This window comes from Ambystoma mexicanum, chromosome 2q (genome assembly GCF_040938575.1).
Source record: "Ambystoma mexicanum isolate Mex_15411 chromosome 2q, UKY_AmexF1_1, whole genome shotgun sequence".
Classification (NCBI taxonomy): Eukaryota; Metazoa; Chordata; class Amphibia; order Caudata; family Ambystomatidae; genus Ambystoma; species Ambystoma mexicanum.
The window spans coordinates 481,556,458-481,572,755 of NC_090924.1; the positions used below are offsets into that span (position 1 = coordinate 481,556,458).

The 16,298-nt window shown below is 42.9% G+C and overlaps 1 protein-coding gene across 2 annotated transcripts in view; it reads left to right on the forward strand.

Moving 5' to 3' along the window:
• The window catches only part of LOC138569537 (uncharacterized), a 1,144,950-nt gene that overhangs the window by 918,927 nt on the left and 209,725 nt on the right, over window positions 1-16,298 (forward strand). For both annotated transcript variants that reach the window (XM_069647595.1, XM_069647596.1), the window contains exons 12-13: window positions 7,799-7,920; window positions 14,581-14,664. In XM_069647595.1, the coding sequence (XP_069503696.1) occupies window positions 7,799-7,920; window positions 14,581-14,664 (206 nt within the window). The remainder of the gene's footprint in view (window positions 1-7,798; window positions 7,921-14,580; window positions 14,665-16,298) is intronic.

Genomic DNA, 16,298 nt, shown 5'->3' on the forward strand with positions numbered 1-16,298 from the left:
GACAGTCTAATGAAAGAGGACAAATACATAGTATTCAACAATTGTTTGATGGATATTATAAGTATGCTGAAATGTGGGCATTCCGTCAGAGGGAAAGTATGTGGGAAGCCATTGATTCATGTGACTCGTCAAAAACAAGGCAGTAACGTCACAATACATGCCGCCTGTAGATTACATCATACGTTCTCATGGTCTGCACAACCTATGCTGGGGAAACTGCCAGCAGGCAATCTACTGTGTGCAGCTGCATCACTTTTTAGTGGCTCCAGTTTTAGAAAGTTAAAGTCTTTCTTTCAGTTTGTGGGACTCCATTTCATATCAAAAACGCAGTACTACAAATACCAACATGATTATCTGTTTCCGGCCATTAGTGATGCTTGGAAAATTGAACAATTGTCTCTAGCAAATACATTCGAAGGCAAACGTTTCAGGCTAGCCGGCGATGGACAGTGCGACAGCCCTGGATTTTCTGTACCTACCACTTTCAGGACATGGATAGTAAGAAAATTGTGAGTTCGGTGGTCGTGCAGGTAACACAATGTACATCCTCAGTGGCCATGGAGAAACTAGGATTTATAAAATCAGTGGAATATCTGCAATCGAGTGGAATGCACATCGACCTCATAGCCACGGACAGACACGTTTCAATTGCCAAGACAATGAGAGAGCAGTTCCCACATATTAAATATCAATTTGACGTATGGCATCTTGCTAAATCAATCAATAAGAAAATCTCGGCTGCAGGGAAAAAAAAGGTTTGGAAAGTATTTCAGAGTGGTCCCAGTCTATCAGCAACCATCTTTGGTGGAGCTCCAAAACTTGTGAAGGGTCAGTGGAAATAATACTTGAAAAATGGCGGTCACTGATGCACCCCTGACCAACGTGCACCGCTGGTCAGAAAACCTACATTTCCACCAATGTGAACATGGCCCTTTACCCCAGTGGAGGCACGGAAGAAGAAGTGGTTGAATCCATCTTCACCGACACACAAAGCCATTGAGAAGATTGTTTTTGATAAAACTCTATCAAGAGATTTGAGGGGACGGACAGAATTCTGTCACACAGGAGGTTTGTATGTGTTCCACAATATGTGCCTAAAGTACAGGCCAAAGCGCTCGCATTTCAGCATACAGGGCATGAGACATAGGACTCTACTTGCCGTCTTGGCCCATAACGAGAATCTCGGCCGTGAACAATCTAGGACTAAGGGTAATGTAAGGATGCCTCGCTACACTAAGGCCTTTTCAAAAAGAAGTAAGCAATGGGTGATCAAACCAGTCTATGAGGAAATGGAGTTTGTCAAAAGCCTTATTGTTGCTGTATTAGAGAAGCACAGATATGGAATTTTGAACGTTTCTGTGCAGAGCACTGATCCATTGCCACCCAACATTGCCACTGTGCCATGTCCACCCAAAGGAGAGCTGGTTGTGAAGTACAAATCCCGATTTAAATAATTGTAATACGATTGGCTTTTTGTAAATAAATTTTATTGTACAGTGTGCATACAAAGTACGCTAACTCTTACCTTCACCATCCTGGGTGCCGAACTACCTGGGTGTCATCTTTGAATTCTCTCTCTATTCACCTCATATTGCTGACCTTGTCTATATGTGTATGTATATATTTTTGTTGATGTAACTAATTTTCCCAATCTCTTATAAATGCTGGGCACTGTTAACCGAGGGGAGGCTTGCGTATTGCAAATCTTAAAACAAACAAACAAACAATAAATCTCACTTTCAACTCAACTCCTCGGGTACTTTATACTTTCTCTGACCTTCCCCAAAAAATTAAAACTCTCAATGGTTATGGTTTTTGTGGCTTCAAAGCTCGCAGACAACAAGGACAAAATTGGGGGCCTTAGAACGTGCCAAGCAAGCCGTTGCAGATGGGAGAGAAGCCAGTTCACATTTGCACATTGAGGCGCACTACATAGATGGATTCGAAACTTCAAGTTCTCACAGATGGCTTTACTATGGGATGTTGCAAAGAAAGAATGTACGGTCATTTCTAGTGAAGGTCAGCGGCTTTGATTTTCAGCTCGCGCCCTGAAGAGGCCCACAACTCGCACTGGCAGTATAAGGTTCTATTGTTTTTTTACCTTGAGAGACAGGGACCATGCCGAAAGAACATTTGAAGTGGGGCTTGGGGGGTGCAATAACGTAAGAGACGATAAGGCAGAAAATTCTTAAACTAGACTGAGTTTCATGTTAGTTCAGTATACGAAATATCGTTGTCAAGAGCACAGTGGGATTTACGGAGTGCATTACGCAGAGACACAATGGAAATTGCAAATATAATGTAAGTAACTCTTTAGACGCTTTTATACCGGAATGAAGAATTAATTAATGGATGCATGAATAAATGAATGAATGAAGAGCTTTGAAAACGTTTGTGGGATCGTCCTTGTAGCGGGCACATGGGCATGCAGGTCCACATTCCACACGCATGTAGACAAAAAGTCGTTTCTCATTGTGTACTAACCTCGATTTATTTCGTTAGTTTTTGCATTGATTTTAGAGCCGAACATACTCCATTGCACTATCATTGAAATCCTTGAAAGCAAATAGTTTCAGCTCGGCCGTAATAAATAAAATGAATAATATTAATAAAGATCGGCTGGTGAGACCAATTATAAATTTTATGTTTTCAAAACAGGTATATACTTCCCTTTTGCCACTGCCACCAGTTTCAGACACCAGCAGACGGTTTCTTCAGCCGCCAGCTTTAGCTTAATGTAAACAACTGCACCATTCTGATGATCTTATGGGACGATCGCCAAGGGCCCATATGCCTTTACGCGGTACTAGCTGCTAGAAGCAACATATCAAATTTTACGCTGGTCTAGTGCCTACTTGATGGAACAGCCGTGCGGTTCAACGTGCGACAAAAGTGCTTCTTTGAACGAAAACTAACACCCTGTGTACCATAAAGTAACAGCGCGTGACTCACGATCAAATTTTACGGATTTGCGGATAGAAATAAAAGAAAATAAATGACTTTCGGAGTTCATATGCAGTTGCTGAATATTCTATCAACATTTAATGTCAAATAAATGTACTTTACCAAATTTACCGTGTTGCTGTTTGATTTTAAAGTACAGTTTCATATTCCGAATTGTGGCGCGCTGTGTTGTGAGCTGATCTGTGTTGGTTTCAGGGTTCTGTGTGAAGACGCGTAGAAGACGACTGGGCGCGTTTGCCTACGCAGCACAGTAACGTCATGGAGAGAGGCGGGGAATATGAATGTTTTGATAATGTCAGGCTCAGGGGGGGGGTATGATTTAGTGCCGCAAAAGCAGGTCAGCCAGGGCGATGCGGCAAGTAATAGGATTATCACAAAATGGCGTCTCCCTGGTGCCTGTTTTCACGTGTGTTTAATGGACGAAAACTCGGGTAAGGTCCATAGGAAATTTTTCTAAAATCGAGTGCTTAGGCTTAAAAACACATGGCCGACCCGTAGGGGCAATAAAAAATTTTGACCGAACCATTCCTTTAAGGGCTTAACTGCTCGTCTTCTTGATTACGTATGAGAGTTGGCTTAATGAAATGGCTTCTGTCATACCAAGCATGCTGAATAACCCAGCCTTTACAAAAATGTATATGTAAAGTGACCAAAAGCAAGTGGTAGGACGCCATCTCTTGTTTCATGGAGAATTGGAAGGCTAAGGTGTGTAAAGAATCATTTATTGGTACGCTCAATGTGCCTCCAACGTTTTGGTGGTGGGGAAGGCTTCTAAACATCCAGCAAAAGCTCTCGACATCTGGGGGTATATGATTCTACTATTCATGATGAAAAAAATAAGCTAAGACGCCTCATACGATCAATTACAAGATCTACTCCTCAAGATGCCCTGAGGATGGCACAGATAAATAGGGTGAAAAACAAGTACCGCAACTGATTAAAGGCTGGTATCTCTCCCTAAAAAATGCTCACTGGCAGCATATGTTTAGTTTAACAAAACGAGGTGTCTCGAAGCAACTGTGAAATATATATAATGATATGAACCTCTATTCATAGGTGTCTCTAATCCGATTTCTGAGGAGACACGGATAAACCACATTAGAAATAAAAACAGGGGAAAACCAGATCAGGCCACAAATCCCTGCCAAAGTCGAAACATGAGTTTTGTGATTAACTTTGATATCAATGAAATATTGCTCAAAAAGTCTCGAGCACTGAGGACAGCTTCGCCAATGTAGTTATGTTGGAAAATCTGGAGATCTGGACAGAGATGCTGTTGGCTCAGTTTACCCGTTTATCCCTGAATCTTGGAGACAGGCAATATTAATTTGTATGTATAAAAACAAGGATCATAATGATCCAGTGATTTATCGCCTGTTATCAATGCTCAATGTTTCTGGAAAAATGTTTGGTTCTTTTATATTGCGGGAGTTTAAACAGTGGGCTAATTTGATGAGTTCTTGTCCCCATTCCAGACCAGTTTTAGAGTGGGTTGTTCCAAGTTTGAGAATATTCTTATGCTGAGCGCACTGACAAAGGATGCAAACTCCCCTCTTTATTTGGTCTATGTGGACTTTAAGTCTGCATTCAATACTATCACTAAAGATCGTTTGTGGGCTAAGTTAAAAACATGGGAGACGTCACTACCAATAATGGAATTTATACACCCGTTCCATGAGGGAACGGACATGCAGGTGAGATTTAGTATCATGGGCGCCAGCTCAAAAATGATCAGCTCCAGAAAAGGATTAAAACAGGGTTGTGTGCTTGCTCCCCTGCTATTGTAATTGTAATTGGTTAATTATAACACGCTTAATACCCAGAGGTTTCTAAGCGTGGACCCGGGGATCGAACCTGCGTTGCTCAGCGTCGTCTTGCTTGCAAGGCGAGCGCATTGCCATGAGCTATCCTCCCTGCCCCATTCAGTCTCTACCGTACGGACCTATCATCTGTGCTGGAGGCTGAGTGTTGTTTTCCAACCAAGATCAGTGCTCATTGGATTCATTGGTTATCTAATGCCGATGATGAAGGGCAGTAAAAGGGCTTTTCATGCACTCTGATGTTATGCTGAACATTAGTTGATCATAAATAGGGACAAGACCCAGGCGATGTTTGTTAGCGGTGCACAGAGCTGACTCGAATTCTTGAACCTATTCTAGTCGATATCGAGAGGGTCCTGGTATAGAAATGCCTTGGCTTATTATTGAGATTAGACAATAGATACCTGGACATCATTGAAGCCAAAGAAAAAACACACAGTGGCACGGACAGCCATCACAAGGGCATTTGCTGGGTACAGCCTTGAGGGAATCTTATAGATTTACAAACAAACTATAGCCCCGGATATGCTATATGGGATGGAGGCCTACCTTATGACCGATATGCAATGGTTAAACAAACTGGAAGGGAAAATCTGTAGGGGAATTTTAGGTCTCTCGCAATGTGTATCAATTAAGGTGTTAAGAGTGGAGATGGGCCTAGACTCCTTGGCAAGTATGTTGCAAGTTTGCAGGGGTTCAAAAGCATGATGGCCCTTGAGTCTCCGCTACTAACCATCATGCGCCATTATATGAAGGGGGTTAGTAGATACTCTCTTCAGGAGTTTGTTAGGATAAATGGATGTGTGTTTAAAGACATAGGATGCTCTCTGAGCTGGGACGACGATCAGGTCACTATTAGAAGTGACTTTAAAAGAAGATTGGAAGTATGGGACTCGGAGATAAATTCACCCATCTTGAAAAGTTCAATGTGAACACTTACTGCAGAGATATATACTTCAGTCCCCATCAGAGGCATAGACAGGGTAGGGTCCTGAGCGGGCAAGGCCCACCCAAAATCTGTAAATGCCCACTCAGTAGCGCTGTGTGGGCATTTACAGATGTTTATCTGGTTCTATGTGATTTTACAGAAGATTTTGTATTAGAGGCATTTTATACTGCAACATTTTGACTGAAATGTACTGTTTTCTTTTTAATTTTTAAAAAATGTGTTTTTATTTAGGGGCTCACCTCCCTAAACTCTCGGTTCCCCATGTTTTTACCCCCCCCCAAAACCATCCCCACCTGTTTTAACCCCTTACCCCATATGCATAGATTATTTTTTAATCAGTATTTTTTCAATAAAAGGTTTTCGGTAAAAAAATGCCTTGAATAAGAAATCCTCTGTAAAATCACTGGATACTGTTTATGCCACTGCGGTGGGTACAACTACAATAGCTTCAGGCCACACTTTAAAATAAATCCTGTCTACGTTTCTGGTCTCCGTCACCAGCTCTGAGGAGATTTATTTTGTTGTTTCTGGCTAACTCAGCTGCCCACTCGGTCAGTAATCGGCCCTAGAACCGGACTACCCAAAAGTTATAGATGGTGCTGTTTATGCATATGTATCTCCATGATGGAGTCAAACAGGCAGGTTATGACCCAGTGCAAAGCCTTGGGTTTTGTTTATATGAGATATTTGGAATATTTTGCCATGATGTTCATGAAATCAGGTCAAACTCGTTCTGGCATATTTGTCTATTGGCAGTAAACAATCTAAGAAATATGCTATTCTTTAAGACGTGGTTAAACATGGAGCAGCAACTTGCGAGTGTCACTGACTAAGCTTTGGAGGAATAAATGTTGAATATAACTGTGGCATTTCCTTTAGAGATATTGTTTTATAGTAATTTTTAAAATGTCGGCTTTATAGTTTTATCAATGAAAATGTATGTTGAAATTTGAAAATGGTATCTTAGTAACCTTTTGGTGTTTTGTATAAAAAAAGTTTAAAGTTCATAACCAAAAAAGAAGAAAAAAAATGTAGATTTGATTTTAAACCTGCTTTTATTTTTAGTTTTATTTTAGGGGTTTTTTCTACTGGTTTATGAAAGTTATATTTGCACACTGTCGGTTTTGCCATTATATTCATTTTGAACTGTGGTGACACAATATTCTTGTTTTGGTGCTTGACTGATAGGACTGTATTTTTCACACCAATATTTACTGGTTGAACTTGTCAGATGTTTTTATTTGTGGAATGTGCTAACATTGTGAAAGTGATTGTATTTTACTGTTTCCCCTAACAGTATGCATAAAGCCTTTTGCGCAAGGACAGCCCCTATTTCTTGTGGGCAAGGGTGCTGCACAAGGTATCACCCCATTTCCCCGCAGCCTTTTAACCACATTTTACCTTAGGAACATTTCACTGCTTTAAAATGCAATATATGGGGGGAGGGCAGGAAAAAGGTAAAATATTAGGCGTAGGGATTAGAAAAGGATATGGCGTATTGGGGACTTTCCTTCCACATTACAAACACAGTAACATGCGTTGAAATGAGAAATGCCATATAGAGCAGTAGTACATACTTCACGATCCAACGATGTCTGTTGGACAACATTCAGAGTATGAAGACTGGAGGAGTCTTTTATCAGCCAAAGTGAACACTATTATTTGTCCTACTTTGTGACAGGGTTGTATTGTCGGTTTCACTGTATGAAAACCTAAGAACACTCCATGGGGTATGTCAGCGAGGGCAGGGGAGAGGAAGAAATGTGGCACTGACCAGCGAGCAGTCACCCTAGCAAGAGTAGCTGTTCATTTGGAGGTGAGAGAAGTCTTCCAGATAGGTAGGGCGTGGTCTGTGTAAAACGTCTTTAAAAGACCACATGGCTTCTGTAATAGAGGGAATTGTGACGCTTGAAATCTAAGGTTCATGATAACAAGGAGAAATTGCTACCTTTTTAGTGAGGTACATGACTACTTGTTCTACTTGTGTAGAGGATCATGTGTGGATTCAATGCACTCAATGGTTATGTTTTGCAGAATTGTCACATCTTTCTTTTCTAATCTGCAGGGTCTTGTCTGGTTTGTTTAAGCTCTGTATGGATCTCTTTGGGGTTATCATCCATGCGGCTGATGGGGCAACAGAAGTGTGGGATCCTGACGTGCGGTTCTTCAATGTCTATGATGAAAAAGGTGATTCTGTGTGTCTTCAATTTGTAGTGCACGGAACAAACACCACATGTTGTTTTGTTTATTTACATTTGGCAGTTTGGTACACCTGACCAATATACAGAGTAGGAATACATTGCTTAATTGAATGAAAGAGAAGAACTGATGTTAAATTGTCAGTCACACAGGATTTATTTATTTATTGTGTTGACATTTATAGAGCGCCTTCGCCAAAGCGCTTTACATAGTAACATAGTAACAGTTTACGTTGCAAATTATGTGGTCAAAGTGACTAGCAGTAGATCAAGAGGAGGAGAAGAGAAGTAGATGGTTTGGCTTCATGTGAGACCAAAAGATGTGCAAGTAGGGGGAAGCATGAATGTCAGGGGGAAGGGCATTTCAGAGTTTCAGGTCCAAAAGGGGAAAAGAACGGAAACGTGAGAGCACAGGGTGGTTTAGGGGAAGAAAGAAGGTAAAAATGTTGGTAGCAAAGAATCCAAGTAGAAATGCATAGAGAATTTAGTGCAGTGAGTTAAAGTAGAGCAAGACCATGATAACATTTAAAAACGACGGAGAGATATTGGAAATGGAGGCAGGAATCAAAAGATAGAAGAGAAATAGAAAGAAGAGAATTTTTAAAAGCGGAGCGAGAAGGTAGTTGAGAAAAAGGTAGATTGCAGGGTTGAAAATGGAGTGTAGGGGGGAAAAATAAGAAACAGGAAGGCCAACTAACAAAGATGAAAGTAATCAAGGCGTGAAATGATGGAAAAGAGGATAATAGTTTTGGCAGCATGGAAAGAGAAAAGGCTGGATCTTACGTAAGTTTAAGAGGTGACAACGATGGGTTTTAGCAGTAGAGGAGATAAGATGAGTGAAGTTGAGTTCAGACTCAAAGATCACACCAAGGTCACGATCAGTGAGAGACCGAGGGATGAGGGATGGGGAAAGGAAATAAAAAAAATAGGGGCTTGGGGAGAAGAAGATGCAGAGGGAAGTAAAACATTTCAGTTTTGGAATGGTTAAGGGAAAGATAGCGAGAGGACATCCAGAATTGAATTGCAGAGAGGCAAGCAGGGATGCTGTTGTGAAGAAAATCAGAGAAGGAAGAAAAGGAAAGAAAGATCTGAGAATCATCCACCACATAGAAATGGCAAGAGAAATTGAAAGAGGTAATAAGCGAGGCGAGAGGGATAGTGTTGACAGAAAATAGAAGAGAACGCAGGACAGAGCCTTGAGGGATACCATACAGTAAAGCGAGGGGAGAGGAGGTGTTACCTGACCAAGAAACAGTGTAAGTCAGAGAGGAAAGATAGGAGTAGAATCACTGAAGTACTGACCCAGAAAACACAGAGAATAAAGAGCAGAAAGAAGAGTAGGATGATGAACCGTGTCAAAAGCTGCAAAAGATCCGAAAAGAATGAGAATCGAGGAAAGTTTATGCCAAGCAGAAAGAAGAGAATTAGACACATGAAGAAAAGCCATCTCAGTGGAGTGTGCGAGGAGAAAACCAGATTCAGTAGAATAGAATGGTGTTGTAAATGAGAAGAAATCTGAGCATGCACGACTTGTTCTAGAAGTTTAGAGAGAAAAGGTAGAAGAGATATAGGATGGTAATTTGAGGCAATCAAAGAGGTGGTGAGAAGGCTTCTTGAGATTTGGAATGATAGTGGCATGTTAAAACGATAGAGTAAAAACAGAGCAAAGAAGAGAAGCATTAATGATCACTATGATGAATGGTGTAAGTAATGGGCAGGCCTGTGGAACAGGGGAAGTGGGGATAGGATCAGTAGGGGAGGCAGTTGGATGAGCTCAACAGTGAAATGTAGCAAGATCAGAATTGGTGAGTGGTGAAAAGGAGAAGAGGGGGATTTGGAGTATGCTGCTGCTCAAGGAGAGGCATGACAGATGTCATAAGAGCAGGTTCAGAAAAGGAGGAACAGAGCATAGCGACTTTGGATGTGATCTATTCAGCGATGTTAGACGCAGACAGAGCTGAAGAGGAAGAAGGGCCTGGGGGAACAGGGGAGGGGAGCTTGTTGATAAGGTGGAAAAGAAGCCGAGGGTGGTGGGAGAAAGAGGAAGTAAGGGAAGAAATATAGAGCTTTTTAGTAGCTAGTAAAGATAAAGCATAAGATGAATGGATAGCAGATAGAACATGAAGATCCTCGGGAAAGCAAGATTTTTTCCAACAGCGCTCAGCTTTTCGAAGGGTAGTACAAAGTGAATGAAGAATGGGAGATAACAGGTTTGAGATGGTTTATGAGAAGGGACAAAAGGAGAGGAGGGGTACAAAAGATCCAAGGTAGAGGAGATATTTGTCATGGCCACTGGGCAAGGACCATTAGCTCCATCATTTAAAGGGTCCATGTGGACCCAGTCCTGGCGTCTTTTGCGCCAGGCTCATGAGAAAGTGTGCTCTGCACACATTATTTCTAAGTCACGTGCTATTTCCTCCCCAGCAGGTTCCCCACGTGCATCCAGGCCGGGCATGGCCATAGGGAAACATTGGGCTGCACGTGCAGCATCCTTTGGGAGTATCAAGGTGGGGCCACAAGGCGGAGTCAAGGGGGCGTGGCAGAGACCAGGCTATTTAAGCCTGCCCCACCCGCATGCAAGCGCTTCGCGTTAGTTTGCTTCTTGCAGCGTAACGCTCACCGCCGCCTGAAGCGTTCTTACCTGATTCTAGCAATACCATTTTTTGAAGCACAGTTTAGCTGACTCCAGCACATCATCTTCAGCGCGCATCTTACCTGATTCCAGCCATACCATCGCCTGAAGCGCATCTTACCTGACTCCTGCAATCCCATCGCCTGCAGCGCGTCTTACCTGATTCCAACGGTCATCACAGTCGAGGCTCTTCCTCACCTGTTCCGGGTGTGAAGCTACGCAGGAGCTCTTCTCGCCCAGCATCCTCGCTGATCCATCCATCCAGTAACCGCCGGCAGGTCTTCAAATAGCTGCCTCTCGTCAAACGTCGCCAGGCCATCCCTGCAGGAGAAAAGGACGAACAAGGTTAGAAACTACATAAAGACTTTACGCTAGGTCGCGCATTACTCATTTCTTGCACTTGACCTTAAAACCCAATTTACCTGTTACTGGGGACCTCGTAAACCTCCTCTGGCACCCGTGTGGACTCGCTTCCAACACTGCGACTCCACTGGACTCTTCATCACACCTATTGGGGAGAAGGAAAGACATTACAAGGATTACGGACGATAATCACAGAAAAAAGACATTGCAAAAGAATACGGACAATAATCACTGTTAACAAACACTTAACTTTGAAGTGGATCAGCCACAGCCGGTCTAGGCTGCCACGCACACGGGCCAGTGAAGTAGCTAGGCCCATTAAAGGCGCCCTTGCAGTCGAGAAGCAGGACAGAGAGCTCATCCTCATAAATAAACAGGGGCAGTGTCAGCAACCAGCGCACTCCACACTACAGAAGCTAGGGAAGAAGTCTGATCCACAGTCCAGGGAGGGCTCCAACTGTGCCCCAACGTCCCTGCAGAGACCAGGTGAGCGTAACAATATTGCTGCATAGTGCATGAGAGTAAGAGGAAAAGAGATCAATGGGGGAGAGATGAGGAAATGCTAATATGAAAAAGAGATTGGTGAGAATTGGTGAAGATCGCAATGGGTGAATGACGTGAGAGGAGGGGACGTGGAAACAGAGGAGACAGGGCAGGGGAGCTGGGAGGAGAAGGGGAGAAGAAAGTGATCGTATAGACTGAATGCAAGGAAACCTCAGAGTAGGATGGGGGGCTGAGAAGATAAGAGCGAGAGATGCGCAAGAGATGTGAGAGGGGGACAAGGAAGGGGGAATAAGGAAGTGCAGTAAAAGGATAAGAGCAGAGGAGGCATGAGTAGAGGCAAGACAGAGGTTAAAGTTGTATAGTCCATAAAGGGCGGGAAACTCTAAGAGAAGAAAAGACAGAAGAGTTTCAAGATCATCATAGAAACTAGTCTGAGGCCCAAGGGGCCGATTGATAGTAAGAAATGCCAAAGCATGAGGTCTGGAAAAAGCTGAGAAATGGTATTCAAAGAAGGAAGGGTAGGCAGGTTAGGAATGGGAGGAGAAAAAAGCCAAGAATATTGGCAGAGAATGCCATTGCCACCTTCACTGAGCAAGGGGACAGGCAGTGTGAGGGAATGAAGCAGAAGAAGAAAAAAGAGAGATGGGCAAGGCTAAGTTAGAAGAAGAGCCAGGTTTTCCTAAGACATAGAAATAAAGTTTAGGCGAAGAAACAAATACACAATACACAATACACAATATAATGGGCTTTATTATCAATGGAACGGGCGATAAGGAGGCCAATGGAGATGTGATAGTGTTTCAATTGGAGGGTAAATCAGATATGAGGTGCAGCAATACCTGTGGGAGTTTGGGCTATGGCAGTCAAAGAAAGAGTTTGAAGGAGCCATGGGGTAAAGAGATAGGCAGATTAGAAATAAGCAACCGAGTTGGGAACGAAAGGTACACAAATTGCCCATAGTGGATAAGCCATGGTCACTGTTATCAGTGGTTCAGAAAATGTACAGAAATAGTAGAGATAGTAGAGACATCAAGGGTGGTGGCACAACCTGGCGGAGACGGGAGTAAACCGGATTGTCACTCGCCCTTAGAAGGCCTGCTTTGAATGAACGCCCTGGTCGAGGATGAAAGGAGGAGGTTCAAGAGCTCGTGCATTTCAGAGACCTTGGTCTAAACCTATATCCGAATGTTTCAGCTTGTCATTCAGTTGTCACCTTTTTCTTGTATGTCATGTGAAGACTCCCTCAAAAGAACACATTTGACTAAATTGTAAATAAGGGATTTAAAAACTCTACATGAGAATATGAAGACCTGTTTAAATCAGAATCACATACTCCGCCTGACTTCTCCCCACAATTATGGCTGTTGAAGACCAATGTACTTTGTTAAACATCCCATCCCACAGTACTGGACACTGTTATTGATTTGTGCCCTGGATGTCCACAATCAGATCACCTTTATGATAAAAAATACATGTGCGAGACAGAAAAGATGGGAACATTTCCGGCTGAACTGATCAGAGGGAGAGTGACATTATTTAAGCCCACCATCAGTCGCCATTGATTTCCGGCCCTCAAGATCACCAAATCCTGTGAAATGTTCACAGCGAGATGGGCGGGTTCGGGTCTTTGATGCACACAACTGTAAATGCTGCTCCCAAATGTGCTATGGCTTTTCATAAAAGAATCACTGTGCTGGTGTGTTTGTCTGCACCTCTGAGGTGTATCCCTGTCAAGGGTATCTAACATTAACAACCCTGGGGCACTTTGGCTTCTACCACTTACGTTGTAGGGCAGTGGTTATTTTATTTTAGGTATTTGATGTATCACAAACCTAGCCACAAGAAGCAGAGGACCAATTCAAGTGGAACATGTATTGTAGCAGGATCATTTTAGAAAACAGTTTGATGTGTGGTGTCAGTTTACAGAAACAGGGATGGGTGGGCTTACCAGATGACAGCATGTCCACATGAACACCTTGTTACAAACCTGGCCTTTTGTTAGTGCATTGATTGCCTTCTGGGAGTTGGAGTGATTGGTCCCATTCATTTAATTAAAGTGATAAAAGGTAAACCAAAGAAAGAACAAATCCCAGGGCTAGAGTATGGTCTCCTTCGTGACCTGGAGTCACCTGGTAATACCAAAGGTGCGGAAAGCCACATTTATTTGGAAGTGGTTTACATATCTCATTACACATAGTTTCAAATTGACACACAGGTAGATACGTGATTTGCCCCAAAGGGCAAATGTGATTTTGTTATCTGCAAACCCAGCTCATATAAACTGGTTCTTCAGGTTGAGCCACTTAACCACAAGAGCATGTCTTCACTAGATTTGGGACAGGAATACAAGGTGGAAAAAATGTCTGATGCCGACATGATGCATTTTACTTTTGCAATCACATGTCTAGATTTGTGACCGCCCATGTGTGGTCAAGCATCGATTTGGAGGTGGGGAGATATTTGGGTGTGGTCATGTGAAACAGAAAACATGCTACCATGATAACTACAGTAGGACTAGGGCCATTCCATTGCACATTGCCTGTATCAGAACCTGCTGCATCCCATGACCTTGGATTTTACACATGAGTATAGGAGGCACATTGTAGGTGCATTTGGTGCAATTATGACCATGCTCAAATTCTGCAGTTGGACTATGAGATCTAAGCTACCTCTATCCACTAAATGATTTACATGAACCTTCCCTCTGGTGGCCAGTGCACCCCCAGCCTCCCGCTGGCGCCCTTTTATCTGCCCTGACTGGCACCAAAAGCTGCCTCAGCTACTGCTTTGTGGCATTTAGTTGAATCATTTTGGAAATATTTCTAGAGTTTCATAATAAGATGAAGAACAGGGTCGCTATTCCTCAGCAGTTACAGGTGCCATCAATGTTGGTTTTAAAGTAAAATGTTTGGATAATGATTACATTAAAGACTGGTTCTCTTTTGCTCTCATCAATTGACATTTTGGAACCTAGGGGTACTATTGTATAAGTCTGAGATGACCCAAGTGCTTTAATAGCCCTGTCTAACATAGTTGTACCTAATCATTAGGAAATATTTTTACCTACTGCATGATGGCCCTTGTTTTTATGAGGCACCCATTGTAAATGATATAGAAACAGAGCTTCATTTAACCATGTTTTTTCTCTAGAGAATCACTTGGCCTCCTTTTACTTGGACCCATATTCTCGCCCAAATGAGAAGAACAGTGGTGCTTGGATGTCAGAATTCCTCAGTAAGTTAAATTGAGCACACTTTTCCAAGCTTTAGAAATGTCAGCATCGAAGGGCAGCATGACTCTTTCCTAAATTCAAATGTTCATATTTTCTGCACCTTGATGCTGGACCCAACACATTCAAACAAGTATAAAAAGAGTGTAGCTATCATCAGTAGAATTGTCTGTAAGTGGCTGATGATGATGTACACAGAGTCTGCTTGGATTTGGTACCGTAGTCCAATTTCATTCCCATCATTGCAGTAGGGTCTTGGAACCCTCAGCTTGATAGTACAACATTTCTTGATTACCTGTGGTCACTGAAATCTAGGTGCATTATTATTTTTTCAGATTATTTACCTTGCACACCATCTTCAGGATTTCTCAAAATAGGAAGAGCACTGTCGACATTTTTCAGCATCTGTTTGTAAACAAAGCGCAGTTGCAATAGGCAGTATAAGCGTGTGCATTTTATGCCATTGACCATGAACATGTTATGTGTGAAGCGTTTAATGCTTTTAATTGCAATACCTTCAGGTGAGTAAAGAGTACCTGGCTGGCTGAGGAATTGATGGGGGCAAAGTAAGTTGTTTTGGCCATCTTATCTTCTAGGATGACGTTAGGCCTGTATAGGCCAGTATGGTATCTTTGCACTCACGTTTTCTAACCTCAGCAGGGTTGTGATCTCCTCGTGTTGAGTCACTACCTATGACTCTTGGAAGGATGTCATAAGAACCAGGAATCATGGCCTTATAAAAGCGATTTTTGGCTATCAAGGCGATAACACTTTCACAGCTGAAAATTTCAAAATTAATCACACCACAGTGCTTGACCTCATTGCCACCAACTGAGCAGATGCAATTGAAACCATTGACCTTGAGATCAAGCACATACTCCTCAAGGCTGCTGAGCAGTACTTAAGTGTTCCAATGGATCGTGTCCTCCCATGATTCCTCATCTTTGATATATCCGATATTCTGCTTGCAGCTGCAGAAAACCTTTTGACAGCATCATCGACTCGTGGTCCCTTGGTGGCTTCCACCCCGCTCTCGGCCGTGATGTTGACGTTGGTATAAGTAGCATGCACCATGCCCATTGCTTCAATTCCGTTTTTCTGCATGCATTGCATGCTTTGAACGGTTCAATCAACTCATCACTTTTCTACTGCGTTTCTTCAAAATCTTTGATATGTCTACTCCGAAGACCAGATTCAAGAGGTGTTCGGACTGTGGGTCAAAGATGTCTATCATGCATCCACAACGAATATGCCCCTGGTGTCTTGGGGTGGGCCATAAGGGCGATGACTACGGCTCGTGCCAGTCTATGGGCCTCATTACAAGTGTGGCAAGCCGGAAATAAGTATGCTGGTAAGCTTACCGGCAACCCTTTCTCTGGACAGCCACATTAAAAGTCTGCCTACAAGGGACATCGCGCACGGCAGGTCTGACCCTTCCGGGCTCAACAGCCCTGGTAGAGAGAGTTGTCACGAAATCACTGGCACCGTTAGCAACAGTGCCAGTGCTTCTGAGTCCCCATTCTAATGGAGTTCTATGGGACTGCATGGGAATGAGGATTTACCAAATCCGACGCCTGACTTCCCGTGCCACCAGGACTTGTAATGTCCTGGTGGCACCGGGAAGTAAGGCACCAGAAAC